Here is a 17,046-nt window from a genome sequence, read left to right as displayed (position 1 = left end):
AAAAGATATATTTATACCACGTTTTAAAATACAGCAATGTTTTTGTCTCCATAAACCAATTCATTCACTTTCAAAAAATTGTTGAATGATCTGATCACGTGAACATACGCGAACCTAATTCGCCACCAGAAGTTTCATGAGCCTGCATCAATCTTCTTTCGTCAAGTGCCACATTAATCAATTCAGGATTCAGCAAAAAATAAAAAAAAGCAAGAGAAGCATTTGACAGATTGACATGAGCTTCGAGGGTCTGGATCGTCTCTTAGTCGGCTCAGTGCCGACAGCTTGTGCAAATCTCACCAACCATTTGAATCAGTCTTTTGATTCAGATGCTTGTGCAAAGAGCTTTTTCGAGTTTTTGCCTCGACTTTGTCAGATCCTCTTCGGTTCTAAAGAATCGCGGTAAGACACGAGGACCTTGCACTTGCATTCCATGGGATAACTGAAGCAGGAAAAAAAAAAAAAAAAAAAAAAAATAGAATGTTACGGAACTGGACCACTTTGTTTATATTCAAGCTTTTTTTTTTTTTTTTTTTTTTTTTTTTCCATGAATTGGAATATTAGTGGCTGGCTACATTTACCATTATCCAAGGCAGAGGAAGATCCACTGTATGAGCTGATTCGTCCCAGAGGAATCCTAATGCGGTTTTTGCTCAGTCGGTACACAGACACGACTTTTATATACGAAATGGTGCCAGATTCATTACCAGTATGTTATTTTTTTTTGATCTCTATTATAGTAATCTTATCTGTTTGTAAAAGATAACTTCATAAATATACTAATATAGTACCCTTATCATCATTCTTTCGCAGAAACGGACACAGTCAAAGCTGGACCCAACCCAATACCTCACCCTTCCTCCAATCTACCTTTCTCGCGTCAACTTGGTGAAGACTGTTGCACCCGTTGGTACTCAAAAGACAATGGCACAAATCACCAAAGTCAATCTAAACTTCAGTACGTTTTGCATTCCTGGACTGTTCATATCAGTCTCGTCGTTGGAGACATGGAGAAAAGTTTAAGAAGGATTTTTTTTAGCATGGGAAATATGACCAGCTCTAATCGCCAATACGACTTTACCTTTTCTATCAATTAGACATGCTGGAGTACTTTTTATTTTACTTTGCATATGCATTGACTTTGGATGACGACGACACACAAGGCCGTGGATTACGCAGGGTATGAAACCGGATTACTTTCATGTTCTAGGATCTCAATGTAATTATTATTTTAATTTCTCTTTACTTGAGTTCAACCTTTCCTGAAAAGTCTTTTTTTTTTTTTTTTTTTTTTTTTTTCTTCTTAAAAAATATTAGACGGATCCTAAGCTGGCTTTTAAGATCAGTGGACCTGCGCCTAGTGCTACACAAGCAGGTTCATCACGAGCATCAGATTGGACATCAGGAAATGCACCAAAGCAGCCTACCTCACGCGTACTCGTCGACGGATCATTCTTCAACTTATTCCATCAATATCTTCATTACTTCATCCCAGCGCCAGAGCGACCCAAGGATGCATCTGCTGGCGCTTCGAATTCCACTTCTGTACAGCGATCATTAAATGTTTTTAACGACCAGGCTATTGAGAATTCTTTGGACAGAAATCAGACGCAGCTATCGCTATCAGAATTCTTTATTGGAACACTAGTAGAACTTTGGCTTGGCCAGAACGATAAAAATGCGGACAACAGAGTAAGAAGGAAAAAAGAAAAAGAATTTCTTTTTTTTTTTTTTTTATTTTTTTTTTTATTCACTTATTGAAGCAACGCAAGGCATGCCTCCCTCGTACTGATGATTAAACATCGACATCACTCACTTCTGTTGGAATATCATAGACAATTCGATATGTGCAACCGGGGGCAGATATTGCAGAGTGTATCACAGTGTTAATTTCTCATCTGTATGCGCATGATGTCTCACCGTACGTCCTTGGTGGTGACTTGATGCCAAGTCATGTAATCGATTCTACCGGAAAATCAGTCTTGAACTTGGCAGGAATGGCGAGAAGAAGCACCTATCAATATCTTCGACCTCAACTGTTTACGTTCTTGAAGCTGGGCCTTCAATTCTGGCCCCTGGATAACACATTCCCAAGCTTAATCAACACATGGATGATCTGGATCACGCCTTGGCGATACGGTCGACGCGATCCATCGGTTTCAGGAGATATTGTATCTGAAAAATGGCAAGTCTTTTGAAGACTTTTGGGAGAAGGTTTGACGTGGACATGGCTAGAGTGATCATAAATGCAGTAGTTGATTGCTGATCTCTTGAAAATCTGTACTTTCCCTTTATTCCCAAATAGGCAACCATTCATCTTTGACAACCTATTGTTTTACACGGAATTTTTAGAACTCTATATGCCTCGACTTTCACATGCACCTCAAACCAGTCGTTCACTTACAGTACCAGCACCAATGACATTGAAGATGGAGTTACGATCGATTCAAAGGGTTATGAAGGTGTACAAGGCAGAGAATCTCAAAGAGATCCTCAAAGTGGCTGAACAGGCGATTGTGTGGCCAGAGAATTTTTCGGATTCGTCCTATGCTCTGTTTGAGTCGCTTACAGAAGGAGGGGGGCTTGCCGCTGCAGCAACGGCAAGACCAGATGTCACATCAACGTTCCTTGCGTCAATGGTCAATGCATTGCAAAGACAGTTGCAACAGCTTGAAGGACATCAGTTCAAGTATGAGGCGCTTTTCTTGGTAGAAGGAACTGCTCGAAGCAAGGTACCTTCAATTGTGATTTCTTGGATGATGTTTATATGCATGAATGTGCCTCCATTAAACTTTTTTTTTTTTTTTTTTTTTTTTTTTTAAAAAAAAAAAATTTTCTATGTACTTTCTCTCAGATTCGAATGCTCCTGACGAAACTTGGCAATGCAGTTGACATTCGTCAAGAGCGACTTGCAGCCTTAGAAGCGAAGAACAAATCAGGATCAGAGCAGGGTACGGGTTTGAGTGCCATTTCATCAATGATCAGCAGCATGTTTGCACAACCAGCCCCCAAGACTGCTTTACAAGACCCAGTTGTATATATGAGCGAATTAAAGGGGCTGAGAGAGACAATGGCACTTGTGGGCGAAGTATTTGACCTCTATCCTAGTGTGGTGACATCGTTTGAGAAGCAACATCAAACAACACATGAGAATGGAAGCACGCTGTCAGATGAGCAATTACAGGCGCTGATCCTCCCATTAGAAGAATCTGATTCTGATGGTCTGCTCAATCCAGAGAAACAACGTAAATATGTGCCCCGCGGCTTGGTCAAGCGACCTATTGACGATGTGAAGGCCAGAGGAACACGCGCTGAGCAGCTGGTATTGACATATGAGAGCGAATATCTTGTCAAGCTGACCCGGCGAGCAGAACGCTATCTTACTCCAAAGGTAATAACATTACTTTACAGTGTAATTTCACTCTATTGGAAATGAATAATGATTCGATTTATCAAACATGGTTTATTAATGATTGTGATTTGATTTTAGTGGCAAAAAACAATCAAATCGATTCATCGATGGATTCCATTACCACAAAAGGTAGTGTCGAGTAAGGTGCACCTGAGGTGGTTGGCAGCTATCCCTAATTTGGCCGCACTGTTGATGGTAGTACTTGCGATTGTGCTGGCTGCATTCATCTCGTCTTATCTCGCTTCAAGCCATAGTGCACCACGGGTTCAAAATCAATATCAGCAGCGCTATCACAATCAACAGCATCACCATCATCAACAACATCACCACCAGCACCTACACAATCTACCCAAGGGGCATGGTCATAAAAGTCATGACCATCATCATTATCCTCATCATCATAATAACAAGCCGCAACCTGATTACGATCCTCATGTGCAAGCCGTGTATAGGTGGGAGAAACCAGGCCAAAAGGTGGCTACCACAGCAGTGCGGCATCATTTCACTCGTCCAGCGGAGCCGCGATACACAATTGATCTGCCAGAGATCTGAGTGGATTCTTTTTCAAGGAGGAAGAAATTGAAAAAGTAGATGTGTTTCTGCTAAGTTGCAACCCCTGAACGACAAGAACATGGCCAATAAACAAATGAACGGAATGAGAACATCACGTCATAGACGATTGACAAACTGCTGTCAAATGCAATTAGGATTTAGGCTCATCATTTTAATATTATAAATCCTCTTTTCTTTTCTTTTTTTTTTTTTTTTTTTTCATGTCAAATCAATCCCTGTTCAGTTCAGCTTTTTTTTTTATTCTTTTTCATTTGACTCCAAAGTGGGGTGGTCTTTTTTTTTTTTTTCTTTCTTTTATTGGTGATGTTTGTTGAGGACATTGGTGGCGCAACAGCTCCATTCATTACCCAATGACTATTAGGACCTGAATATTTTTTTTTTATTTGGATATTGGATACAAATGATGGCGGCGTGAGACTGATTGGCCGCCAAGCAATTTTATTAACAAAGAGGAGCTTCGCCCCGCACAATCTTCTTTCTCTCTCTCTCTCTCTCTCTCTCTCTCTCTCTCTCTCTCTCTCTTTTTCTCTTTTTTCCCCCTCTCCTCTAATTCACGTCCACCCACTGTTTCCCGCTCTTTCTCTTTCACCTTCATTCATTGCACATCATTTAACATAGAAGAAATATCCTTTTGTGTTGGTGAACATTGTGCATTGAGTGAATGCGTTTTATGAATGTGATTCTGCAAACTTGAATCATACATACATATTCCCTCTCTAAACACAGCAATTACCTTGACTGATCCTTCATTCTTGGAACCGACAAAACAAAAAAAAAAAAAAAAAAAAAACTCCTCAATTCTAATTCAAACATGGACTCTACAAGACCGCCATCGGACTCTTCTGTCGAGCCATCCATCGACACACTTATACCCACATTTCGATTCATGATCCACCGCAAAATGAGGAGAAAAGCACATGGCATGTTTGTTTTTGCTATTATTGTGTGAAAGCAATTGGAAGAAGAAGAAGGAGAAGAAAAAGAAAAAAAAATAGTGCCCATCCATTCATATCACCAATGCTATTGTTGCTAATTATATTAATTGCTGTCTATTGTTTTTCAACGATTGGGTCCATTTTCTCTTCTCCCCTTACATGTTCCCCTCCCCCCCCTTGCAGGTCAGTACAGACGTCATAGCACACGACGTTACATCTTCTCTGCTATTGTCATTGCCCTCTTTCTGAGCTTGATAGGCATTGGAGCGCAACGACTGGAATTGGCTTCCTCTTGGCCAGAGCTTTTGCTGATTATCATTCTCCTCATTCTCATGATTTATGTCGTTGTCAAGGTCTCTATTGTTGTCCGTTGGTGCTTCTACTGGTAAAATACTATTTTTTTTTTTTAAAAAAAAAAAAAATCCCTCAATTGAACATGCAGATCCCTTTCCCTTGTGGAATGGTATCGAGCCATTAGACATCTAACGTCCCTAAATCTTGTCTTTTTAGGCTAGTGTTAGCGACACTAGTACTATTTGTAATTAACAAAGGATCCTTCTTTGAGACAGTCAGGAACGGACCCGAAGCCAAGGCGGACCCCGATGGCAAGAATGCACTGCGAGCCAAGATTGTCCTCATTGTGCTTGCATCCTTGGAAGTCTTTACTTTGGGGACCGTGGTTTTTCTCCGTGTTGTTTACCCTCGCATTGTCCTACGTGCTCAATGGCTCAATGTTAAGAAATGGTGGCGTATTCGAGACGTCCCAAGCCCATCCTCCAGAAGTGTCAACTATCGGACCATCATGTTTTCCTATGTCTCCTGGGATGAGGATGAGTATCGTCTCCAACGAAGTTCTGTCTCTTATGTTGGCGAGTTTGATGAAGAAGGTCGGCCCCATGGGTTGGGAGAATGGACAGATCATACGTTTACAGGAGAGGCATTACAAGGTATGGCACGGGGATGACTCTTTTTATATATATATATATACAAAAAAAAAAAAAAAAAAAAAAATACCGACTATGAAGCAAATTGCAACTCTATCATCTCTTTTTCATTTTAATAACTTACCTATCCCATATCATAGGCATTTGGGACCATGGTGAGCCCATTGGACCATTCAAGAGTCAGGAGTATGGAACTGGCAATGCATTCAACAACATTCGGATTGGATTTTGCAAAAACTCTATTGATAAGGATGATTCAACTGCTTTCAAAGCAGCACGGGATCCAAAAGGGTTATCTTATGGTGCAGCAGCTGTAGAATGCTCAGTCTCTGGGTATGTCCTCGTCATTTTTTTTTTTTTTTTTTTTTTTTTTTTTCCTCTCTGTAGTCCCTGACTTGGCCAGAAATAACGTCTATGGATGTGCAATTACTTACTAGAAAAAAAAAAAAAAAAAAAATTGTCTTGCAAACATCTTTTAGCAAATTCTTCCACCATCTCCCATTTGTTCGGATAATTGGCAAAGGAATCTACAGATCAGAACTGGACCATATAGCAAAGGAGGATCTGGAGGCACCATCGATTGCATTATCATACCCTTTGTCTTTTCTTTCAACATTCGCAGAGAGTTTACAGACTCGTCCTTCTATCCGTGGCAGCTTCCGTAATGGGAAATCCAAGAAGAGTATACCTCTTTCAAAGTCAATTGTGGTACGGTACACGGATCGGGGTATCCTTATACCGGGATATATCAGGAGTAGACGTCGGGGTGATGTGAATGAGGTTGTTATTCGACGGATCTGTCCACCAAATATGGGGACTGAAGGTCAGAATGTGGTGATCGAGGGCAGTGATGCTGGTCGTGATCGCTCGACATCTCAAACACCGGTACCGACTTTGCTCGTACCTACTAACCAAGCCGAAGGAAGCAACGGCGGTGGCAGTGCCAGTGATGATTCGGATTATGGCCCTGCCGATGCTATCTTGGACGGACCCTCAAACAGCCCTGAGGATCGTCGTCGGTCGGGGGAGTATGGTAGGAGGAAGCGACTCAATCAGGAAGGACTGATGGTGGAAGGTTGGCGTCAGGTGATGGATATTGATGGGAAAACGCCCTCAGCATTGGCAGCGTCAAGAGCAGGATATGAGGCACTAGTGTTTATTCATGGATATAATTGTCCGCTCACCTATGGAATTGGTCGCCTTGGTCAATTGCTCTCACTGGGAGAGTTTCCACCCTATATCAAACCATTTGTTTTCAACTGGCCATCTTCCACCACATTAGGCTATTTCACTGCGAATGCTGTTGGATGTTCAGATGTTGTTGCCAAGGATTTGCGACAGTTTATTGAGGATCTGCGTGAGGCAGGGTTCCGAAGGGTGCATATTCTGGCGCATAGTATGGGAGCACGGATTGTTCTATCAGCACTTCGGAAGGGATACTTTGATGGGGTGGTTGCGGAACGTGAGGTCGTGGCTGTGGAAGAGCCCTCGTTAGAGTCGGCTCATGGTGGAAGCAAGACAGCGTTACATGCGAGGGCCTCTGTCCGGTATCGAGATACGATGTCGGGAAGGTCTTTCAAGACAACGAGATCATCGACTCAACAGGCGGCAATCTCGGACAGTTTTTCGAATTCGGATGATCCGACGACACCGATCCAGCTTGCGACGTTCACATTGCTCAATCCAGATGCAGATTTGGAGATCTTTTTAGAGGAGGATTACTGGACGCTGTCTAAATACTGTCCACATATTACGCTGTATGCGGATGCACATGATGGAGCGTTGTTTTGGAGTGAGCTTTTAACGCGTCAGAAATCACTGGGTCGTCATCCACGGACGTTGGTGTATGGACCTACGGGAGAGGTGTTGGATGTGGATGTGATTGATACGACGAGTTTGGATGTGAACATTCATTCGATCCGACATAATTTCTTTAATCTGAACAGGATGTTGGTGGATGATTTGTATGATGTGGTGGTGCTTGGACGAAGGGCAAGGGAACGAGCAGGTCGATTGTCGAGTCGATGGACGTTTTCAGACAGTGGGCTTGAGGATGGAGAGGTGTACACATTCCTCTGCGCACCAAGTTATGTTGTCAACAAGTAGACAAGGAGGCTTGCAGCAACTATCATAGTCATAATCATAATCATAATCTAATTCATAGCCATAATCATAAGCACAAGCACAAGCACAAGCACAAGCATAAATTGTAATCGTTTCGGATAATTGACATGAGAAATGAGCATGTAGATGAGCATTTATATAGCCGCAACAAGCTGCATTGACACCATGTAAGAAAAGAAAAGAACCAAAAAAAAAAAAAAAAAAAAAATTTTGCGGTGAGGGGACTTCCCGCATCGACCAAAAGGGAAATAAATAAAAAAATTTTGATTGCATGCCATTAGCATTAACCCTTGCTTCAGTGCATGCATCGGAGGGATAAAATTAATGAGCATTTCGCCTCTAACCCTGATTTGCACATGACATGCATAACAAATACAAATCTAAAATATCTATCCTCTTTGGAGCGTGTGAACAATGTGACTTGAATCCATTGCAACATCTGAAGACCTGCATTCGATCTATAGCCATCTGAGGAGGAGGAGGAGGTTTTTTCTTTCTTTTTGTTTTTTTACTTCTTTGGATAAAGAGACCTTTTATATTTTTATATTTTTTTATTTTTAAACATCCAAGACAGAAAAAGAAAGAAAAGAAAGAAGATATGTTCACGTTCATGCTACTCAGAAACAAAGAATAAAGGGCACCAACCATAAACAGAACAACAATGAAATGAAAAAAAAAAAAAAAAAAAAAAGGATCTGATGGAAATGACATGATGACATTTTTTTTTTTTTCTTTGTTTTCTTTTCCTTCTTTTTTAAAGAAAAGGCTTGTGCAAAAGAAGCAAAAGTAAAGCGATCGAATCATAGCCAAAGAGCGTGACAACATGGCAGAATAAAAAAAATAAAAAATAAAAAAAGAAAAAACGTGCGCACGTTGAGATATGAATTTGGATGGATTGTTTACATCTGTTTTGGTTGGTCATGCCAAGAGAGTAGGGGAAGGAGGATAGCATGGCATAATGGCAAGAGGTGCAAGAGTGTAAATGGCATAGCATGGGCATGATGGAGATAGTCAATACACACACAACACAAATTTGTACAACATAATAAACATGCAACAGCGTACAAATAACAAACCAAAAGGTTTTTTCTTCCAAGACCAATAAGAGTGGGAAAGTAAAGGTAAGAAAAAAGTAGGACAAGAGAATGATGATGGAGAATGAAGGGGGATGGGATGGGATGGGAAGGGGGCTGTACAACAATTTCGAGATCGATACCATCGGATGGGCGATGAGGAAAATATCCATCGCCTCCTCTTTTGTGTGAAATGTAAAGAAAATAAATCTCCTAGGGTAGAAACTGTATCACAACAGTAACAAGTTTTCCTTTTCATTAAAAGGTTGACTGTCACTTAACAATCCAACAATCCAACAATCCAACAATCCAACAATCCTTTTTTGACCCATTGAATCCACTCTTTGTTTTCTTCCTTTCCTTCTCTTTCTCCTTCTCTCTTTTTCTTGGTCATTCACTCACTCACTTGCTTTTTTTTCTTTTTTTTTTTTTTTGATTCCTCATTCCTCATTCCCCATTCTCTTCAACAAAGAAAAAAAAAAAAAAAAAAAAAAAAAAAAAAAAGGGCTTGTCTCATTCCCCTCGGTTTAACGGTCGCGCTTCATTAGATATTTCATTATTCAGCCCTCTCAATCACCCCATCCTTGTTGCATTCCTATCCTATCCTTATCCTATCCTGTCCATCCCATTCACTTCAACATCAATCGAAAGCACAATGCTTTCCTCTACACTACGCCCGTCCAGCGGAAAGGGTCGTCCTTCCCGTCAGGGGTCATCCTCCCCCTCGTCCATACCACTCTCACTTAAAACTCCAATCGCTCAGGAATATAAAACCCCACCCATGGCTGTCGTCCCTGACCCTCCGAATCCTCAACCTACAAATCCACCAAAACCAAAGCCAAAGCCAAAACCCACCTCCACAACACCTAAACCACCAGGTCCTGCCAAACCTGTCACGACATCTTTGCGCTTGACAGCCTCAACTACTATGGCAACATTCTCCCCTACATTCTCCCTTTCAACCTCTCCTCTCACTCAAACAACTACAACTACAACTACAACATTGTTCTCAGGTTCGGATGCAAGTACCGGTGGTGGCAAAGGAGGTCTACCCCAGAATGTGATTGCAATCATTGCTGGAGCCGGTCTTGCAGTGCTCTTGGTCGTCCTGGCCCTGATCCTCGTAATATGTCGGGGTAGGAGAAGAGATCGAAACAGGCTCAAACAGCGTGGAAATGAACTACGGGAGGCTGAACTGTATCACCAACAGCAGCGTATGACTGAAATCGGAGGATCAAGATCAAGTCTCCGAGGCAGTGGTCAAAACATGATGGCCGCTGCTGCTGCTGCCCTTGCAGGTGGTCGTAGCAGACGAGGCTCTGGTACAGACTCTGTCCGTCAACATCATCGGAGCGGATCTTCTGTCCACGGACTCTTACCTGGCCAAGGCCTCATTTCTAATGCCCGTAGCATAGGACAGAACAGCGACGATTACGAAGACGAACGCCAACGCCAACTGCATCAACAACAACCAGAGTGGTGGAACAAGAAATCACCCCTAGAGTATTATCAGCAGGTCCCGCCTGTCCAAGACCTGTACGGGCCTGTCCCAAGGTCTCAGGATCAAAATGGCTTGCAAGATCAATCACAGCGTTTGCAGGAGCAGCAGAGTCATGAGGAACTCCGGTCCCGGGAGACCTCCCCCACCACTAACACTAGTTCCTCCACCACAAGTAATACAACCATGGTACCAGTAGACCAACCTTCGGGACATGAAAGTTTCCCAGCAGGCGTGGTGTGCGAGAGTCAATCCAGGAGCTCCGCTCCACTTAATCTAACCAACAACACTAGCAACAACAACGGATGGGATAGCTCCGCTCGCGGACGTAGCGAGGACCATGGGCGTCGTTCATCCCTACCATGGGTTCCGCATCGTTCGCATTCCATGGACTTTCCTCCTCCTCCTCCACCTGTAGCCAACCATCCTCACGAGTTTAGACATTTCTCGCAGCAGTTTGTTACCGCCCCTCCCCTTCCTCCCCCACCCTCTCAACAGCAGCAACAGCAGCAACAGCAGCAACAGCAGCGCTTTGGACCACGCAATGATCCATCATCAGAGGTACCTCGGTCCATATCTCCAATTCAGCCTCTCAGCCCTCTGGGATCTGTTTATGTCTCTGCAGATGGAGGAACCACCCGACACAATTCGCAATACGACCCAACATACCATCCTCCTCCTCCACCCATCGACCCAGCACTCAATCCCTATTATCGTCCTCCTCCTCCCGTTGTTTTCTCTGTACCACCACCCTCACCTTTCCCCGTAAGACGAAGCATCTTGCCCCCTATAAATGTCGAGCCTCCTTCTTCTAGCTTCTACGACTACTTTAACGATTTTCTGGACGATCCTTTGGAACCCTCGTTACTGGAAAGGCCAGTCATCAAATCTCCGCTCTATTCCATGGGTCTCAAGCAATCTTCTGCGCCAGACCTTGTGCGACATACAGCACCACTACCCGCCTCAATTGCTGATCTCCATCCAATCCCCGCTGCAGGCCCGAGTCTCACTCCAGCCCCAGTCCAGGCTCCAGCTCCTGTTCGTGTCCCAGCTCCGTTTACATCGATCAGGACTCCATCTCCAGTAGCCATGCCTGCTGCAGAGCCAGCTATCACCCAAACATCCTCTCCACCACCTATCCCAAAATCCACGCGTCCAACCTCGCTCCGCTCTGCCAGCATGACAGCCCTTGTTACCAGCGAATTAAGATCATCCTTGGATGCTCCCCCAGTACCCTACAACGCTTTTAATGATGGTGTCAACGGTGAGCCACAAATGAAGATCAATAATACCAATGGCGACACCAACAACAACAGCAACAACAACAACAACAACAACAACAGTAGCAGCGGTAGCAGCGGCAGCAACAATAATAACAATAGCATCAACGGCGGCAATAATGGCATTAATAACAGCAGTCAGTATCAGACAGCCACAAGAGGTGTTCTTTCACATACAGCCTCTGATCTTTCACAAAGGTCAGGAATTTCACAACAGGACGAGAGTGATATGCCTCGTATGGGTGGACGCATGCCTCGTGTCCGAAAAAAGACCTTTGATGGATCAGCTTAAAAAAAAAAAAAAAAAAAAAAAAAAAATCAGAAGCACTCTTTGATTGCTTCATCTTAATTTACAGTTTTGGACTCATTCCTTACTTTCCCCTCCCCTGTTTACTCCTATTATGCACATAGACCATCTTTTTTTTTTTTATATTTTTTTTTTATTTTACACATTTATCAAGGGAAAAAACAAATTCCTCCCCATTTTGCACATACACACATATTTTTTTTTTTTTTTTTTTTTTTTTGTTTTTTGTCCAATTATTCATTCATCTGCATTACATTTTAGCTTGCATGCCTTTAAACAAATCAACATGCCTCTTCTCATTTTGCTTACCAAATAAATAAAATAATTAAACTTTGCCAACAAAACGAGCAAATCAGAGGAGTCGTACAAAAGAAAGAAAAAAAAAATAAAATTTGATACATGTAGATGATGCATCCCTTTAAACTTTAATGTGTAACAATAATATTTGTACATGTAACTCCATCTTAAACACTTTACTGGACACACACATGGCAACATTCGAAACACATTAAGAAAATAAAAGGAGTAAAGAGGAGATTCAATTGCTATCTTTGCCCATGCCTTTTTGGTTTTTTTTTTTTTATATACAATGAATGAGATTATATATATATATTTATTTGTATCCTTCTTTCTTTTTTTTATTTTTTTTTGGAATAATGTAGTGTGTACAGACAATATGCAGTGGTATTTTATATATATATATATATCTATTATCTACTGTGGTGGAGGAGCAGGTGATCCTTGTCCTGCATTACTGCGATTCCTCCGCATGCCGCCAGGGCTAGCAGGAGGGGGCATCATAGGACTTGTGGGCATAGGGCCACCACCAGGGCTATTAGGAGACATGGGCTGGAAGCCAGGTGAAGGAGGACCAAATCGAACACCTCCTGGAGGACCTCCTGGTCCAATACCAAGACCCATCATAGGTCGAGCCTGGTTCCCGACCAGCGGAGTACTCATGACTTGACGACCGTTATAATCATAATGTTGTTGTTGTGGACCCAGATCACTCATCATATCCGACTCGTTATCATCCGCCGTAAAGACACTCGGTGCAGCCGATTGAAGATAGGGTGATCCCTGAGCCCGTTGACGTTCTGCACGTTCGATACGCTTCACTTGTCGAACACGAGCCTTCTCGTAATCATCCCAACGCTTGAGAGGCACACGAGAGGCATCAAAGATTCCATCTGCATTTCCATGAGCTTCTCCCTTGGCTTCTCCCTCCACCTTGCGGGTTTCTCCCCAGGAAAAGTCATCGAAATGCCAGTAGGCGTACACGGGAAGGATAAAGTTCCAGACAGGCAAAGCCAAGAGATAAGCAAACATCCAAGCAATATAAATCAGTTTTCGAGTCGTCAACAAGATCAGGATCGCGGGCATGGTCATGACAAAGACCAACAGGATCAACGGCACTGCCTGTGAGATCGTCTCAATCGTCATCACCGCCAGATTAGCAATCAGGACAAACGTCAAGATCATCGCCACGGGCAAGACCACTGTTCCGATCAACTCCATGAAAATCACAAACTGCATCGAGAAACAGAATGTCCCGCACAGATTACGCACCAACACCAATTCGAGCAAATTATGGATCGTAGAGTTGATCCAACGACGTCTCTGAGACAACAACACATTGAACTCATCCGGTACAACTGTCTTACAGATCGCCTGGGGCATAAACATCATCTTTCGGTGTGGGAAATTACGAAGCATCAACGTGGTCAAGAACCGATCCTCTCCCAACAGCAACAAGTTCTTTTGATGGAGTGTCTCGACAATGTTTTGTGAATATTCCTGAACAATTTCCGGTTTGGTAATAATCGGGACCCAGTCATCGCCCTTCCGGGCCTTGAGGCGGTACATACAGAAACATCCTGGTAAACAGGTCACACCTCCAAAGACGGACTCGAACCCCTTTCCAAGATGATGTGAGATGTAGTACTCGAATACCTGAATTGCCGTGACCCAGGACTGGCGCTTGTTCGCAATCTTGGTCTCTCCACAGAGCCCCATAATCAACGGATCGTTATTCATACAGTTCATCAACAGCCTTAATGAACTCGGATAGACCTTTGTGTCTGCATCCACCATCAACACAATCTCGAATCGATCCGGGGTAACGCCCATCAGATGTTGAATCTTCCGGAAGAGTTCATAGTCCAGAGGTGTCATTCGGTCGTTATAGGTCACACGTGAGAAGAAGTTCATCAAAATCAACTGGGAATCACGCTTTCCACGGTTACCGGCCTTGGGCTTCTCATGTTCCTCCTCATTACCGCACTTCACCACCAGCACTGTGGGCACACGTTTGTTCTTCCAACGGAAATAGCCTGCATAGACCTTGGCTCGGTTATGTTGTTTCGATCCTGCAGCGACGGCGATGTAGGACTGGGGCGTGGGCTCTGAATCAAAGGCTGGGTCGAGTTCCATTAGACTAGCACAGATATCGGGCGTTGAACGGTCATTGCCTGATCCTGTAATGATACCATCGCAGATAATAAAGAGCAACTTTTTGTTGTCGGGGTATTCAGTCGCTGCTAAGGACTCGATGGTGGTACGGAGGGATGATTCACCTTCGGAGTAACAGGTGACCAACAAGACTGTGTGCAATTCCAAAACGTTTCCACCGGCAATACTGGTGTTGGTGGGGGATCGAGACAGGGCACCTGATTTCCCAGAGTTGGCAGAAGCGGCAGAGCCGACGATGGTGGAACCGGAGATGGATGAACCAGAGGATGCGGCCGAGGCCATGGTATGGACCTTGGGCTTGACCGGAGGCTTGGCCAATTTTGCAGAGAGGAACCAGTCAAAGATGATGGCCATCGCAAAACGAGAGAGGACAATGCCCAAGACCACGGTCAGGGACACATACATGAACAGATCTGCGGCGAAACAACCCGGTGTGGCCTTATCGATGAATCCCGCACCAAACTTGTCGACCAAACAATTCACATTCGCCTTGACAGACTCTCGTCGGAAGAAGAGCTTTGTGGCATCACGACCTCCGGAGGGCATGGGTAAGCTCCTGACATGTCGAAAGATGGCATCGATTTCGTCTCCTTGGATGGGTTGTCTATATCGTTGGAAATACCGATCCAGATTCAAGACATTGCCATCGATGACCATGTAGTTGGAAAGTTCCTCCAATCCCATCTGACTCCAATCATAGCCCGCTTTACGTTTGTTGTCATCAAAGATCCCCAGGCCGTTGAGATATTCCTTGGTCGCCACGTGATTGTTACATCCTCCTGCAGCGGTATGACAGTTATCGAATTGAGCTGCTGTACTGGTGAGGCCTTGACAGTTGATTGAGTCTCGACCATGGATAAAGATGTTGCTGATATCGCCCGCTGGTTTGAAGTTGCTGGCGTTGAAGCCTGGAGGCCAAGTACCTTTGCGGAAGTCGTAGATATAGCCATTGATACCATAAAGACCGGCAGCTGAGGAGTTGTTAAAAATATATATTATAACACAAAGGCCAAGGAAGGGGGGTTAGTTTTTTTTTTTTGTCATCGACATTGATAATATGATACATATAGCACACACCGTAATTTCCTTTCAACAACTCTCTCCATCTCTTTTGTGGTAAAAAAAAAAAAAAAAAAAGGAATGAGAGCAAAAAAGCAAAAGATAATGAAAGGAGGAAGGGGGAGAACTGCCATAGAGACTATCCATCCTTTAATTTGCGAATCAATTAGTCCTTTCTCCCTCTCCTTTTCTCTCTCTCTTTATCTCCTTTCTCCTAGATCCGTTTTGATGACAACAGAAGCAAAAAATTTTACCTTGAGTATCATTGAATCGAACAAAGTTCTGTTGACCTTGTCTCTGGTCGGAAGGACAGAGCAAGAAGGCGAATCCGATGGTCAAGAAGGCGACCATTCCTCCGATCAACAGGATGATGAAACAAAGGGTGACCTTTTCACGCCAGGCCTGTTGAACGGGTTTTTCATGGATGCCGGCCCAACGTAAGAACGGGGGTAGAGCCCAACAGGTGACGATTCTGGAACAAATCACCCAACAGGACGCGGGCTCATTCTCCTTTCGTTTCTTGAACATCGTCTCTGGAGTCTGGAATCGATCTGGCCGAGACAAGGTCTTGCCACGATTCAGGGTCGCCCCTCGACGGGGCCCCACACCGCTCGGTCTGCCAGACATTATTTATTTTGATATTAGGTGATTCTATTAAAAAAAAGAATAAGATAAAGGGCGTTTATATATATATATAAAAGGGTTTATAGAAAGGAGGAGGGAGGGGAAGAAGAGGATGAGGAAAAAGGTAGGAGGAAGGAAATGACTAAAGGTCCTTTGCTTTGCTTTGCTTTGCTTTGCTTTGCTTTTGTTTTTTTTTTCTTTTCCCCTGCTTGCAGTAATTGTTCAGTTACTGTTGATTCTTTAGAGATATTGGGGATGGAGCAAGGGGAGCAAAGGAGAGAGAGTGGGGAGGGGAGGAAGGAAGGACAGACACTATTTTGGGATATAATTCGTTCGTTGGTCTGGTTTTGAAAGAACGAAGTCTGGGGTCGATCGTCGTGAGTTTTGTTTCAAAATTATTCAGGAACAGAAAAAAAATAAGTGTGCTGTGTCAAGAATGTGGAAATGAAAAAAGTAAAGAGAGAAGGAAGAAAGAAGAAAATAAAAAAAAAAAATAAAAGGACAGAAATATGTGGAGAAGAAGGATGGATGCTTGAGTGAATGAGTGAATGGGTGAATGAGTGAATGGGTGAATGAATGAATGAAGAGAAGAAAAGAAGAAGAAGAAAAAGAAAAAGAAAAAGTAGCTTTGTGAGCAATAGAGAAGACGAGGGTATATTGAATTAATGAATGTGTTGGTGTGCAATGGTGTGGAGTGTTTGAGTGGAATGGAATGAGTTTGATATCTTCTTTAGGGGGGAAGAAA

General features: G+C 43.3%; 4 protein-coding genes across 4 annotated transcripts; 3 read left to right on the top strand and 1 right to left on the bottom strand.

Annotated features, from left to right (window-relative positions):
• The first annotated feature begins 159 nt into the window (after positions 1-159).
• On the top strand, positions 160-4,152 carry BCR41DRAFT_386138 (mitochondrial-associated sphingomyelin phosphodiesterase-domain-containing protein). The gene is made up of 9 exons (XM_022027760.1): positions 160-402; positions 565-709; positions 814-958; positions 1,098-1,180; positions 1,318-1,692; positions 1,836-2,189; positions 2,310-2,732; positions 2,855-3,391; positions 3,491-4,152. Exons 1-9 carry the CDS (start codon positions 236-238, stop codon positions 3,962-3,964), a joined length of 2,703 nt encoding a protein of 900 aa, XP_021881891.1. The 5' UTR covers positions 160-235; the 3' UTR covers positions 3,965-4,152.
• A 609-nt stretch (positions 4,153-4,761) lies between these two features.
• On the top strand, positions 4,762-8,085 carry BCR41DRAFT_421731 (hypothetical protein). Its single transcript, XM_022030070.1, has 5 exons — positions 4,762-4,905; positions 5,104-5,305; positions 5,431-5,867; positions 6,005-6,197; positions 6,344-8,085. The coding sequence occupies exons 1-5, from the start codon at positions 4,797-4,799 to the stop codon at positions 7,968-7,970; spliced, it is 2,568 nt and encodes an 855-aa protein (XP_021881890.1). The 5' UTR covers positions 4,762-4,796; the 3' UTR covers positions 7,971-8,085.
• Positions 8,086-9,467: 1,382 nt separating this feature from the next.
• On the top strand, positions 9,468-12,339 carry BCR41DRAFT_49519 (hypothetical protein). The gene has a single exon (XM_022030872.1). It carries the CDS (start codon positions 9,717-9,719, stop codon positions 12,129-12,131), a length of 2,415 nt encoding a protein of 804 aa, XP_021881889.1. The 5' UTR covers positions 9,468-9,716; the 3' UTR covers positions 12,132-12,339.
• Positions 12,340-12,860: 521 nt separating this feature from the next.
• BCR41DRAFT_304951 (chitin synthase-domain-containing protein) lies at positions 12,861-16,304 on the bottom strand (the record flags this gene model as incomplete). The annotated part of the gene is made up of 2 exons (XM_022020771.1): positions 12,861-15,589; positions 15,932-16,304. The coding sequence occupies 2 exons, from the start codon at positions 16,302-16,304 to the stop codon at positions 12,861-12,863; spliced, it is 3,102 nt and encodes a 1,033-aa protein (XP_021881888.1).
• Between the last annotated feature and the right edge of the window lie 742 nt (positions 16,305-17,046).

The sequence above is a fragment of the Lobosporangium transversale genome (assembly GCF_002105155.1).
Source record: "Lobosporangium transversale strain NRRL 3116 chromosome Unknown BCR41scaffold_16, whole genome shotgun sequence".
In the NCBI taxonomy this organism is placed as follows: domain Eukaryota; kingdom Fungi; phylum Mortierellomycota; class Mortierellomycetes; order Mortierellales; family Mortierellaceae; genus Lobosporangium; species Lobosporangium transversale.
This window is presented reverse-complemented; position numbering and strand designations above follow the sequence as displayed.

Coding starts and splice junctions, on each gene's coding strand:
- BCR41DRAFT_386138 (XM_022027760.1), top strand. CDS start 236: ATGAGCTTCGAGGGTCTGGATCGTCTCTTAGTCGGCTCAGTGCCGACA. Junction 959..1,097: donor CAAAGTCAATCTAAACTTCA/GTACGTTTTGCA, acceptor TCTATCAATTAG/ACATGCTGGAGTACTTTTTA. Junction 2,190..2,309: donor TTGTATCTGAAAAATGGCAA/GTCTTTTGAAGA, acceptor CCAAATAGGCAA/CCATTCATCTTTGACAACCT.
- BCR41DRAFT_421731 (XM_022030070.1), top strand. CDS start 4,797: ATGGACTCTACAAGACCGCCATCGGACTCTTCTGTCGAGCCATCCATC. Junction 4,906..5,103: donor AATGAGGAGAAAAGCACATG/GCATGTTTGTTT, acceptor CCCCCCTTGCAG/GTCAGTACAGACGTCATAGC. Junction 5,868..6,004: donor TACAGGAGAGGCATTACAAG/GTATGGCACGGG, acceptor CCCATATCATAG/GCATTTGGGACCATGGTGAG.
- BCR41DRAFT_49519 (XM_022030872.1), top strand. CDS start 9,717: ATGCTTTCCTCTACACTACGCCCGTCCAGCGGAAAGGGTCGTCCTTCC.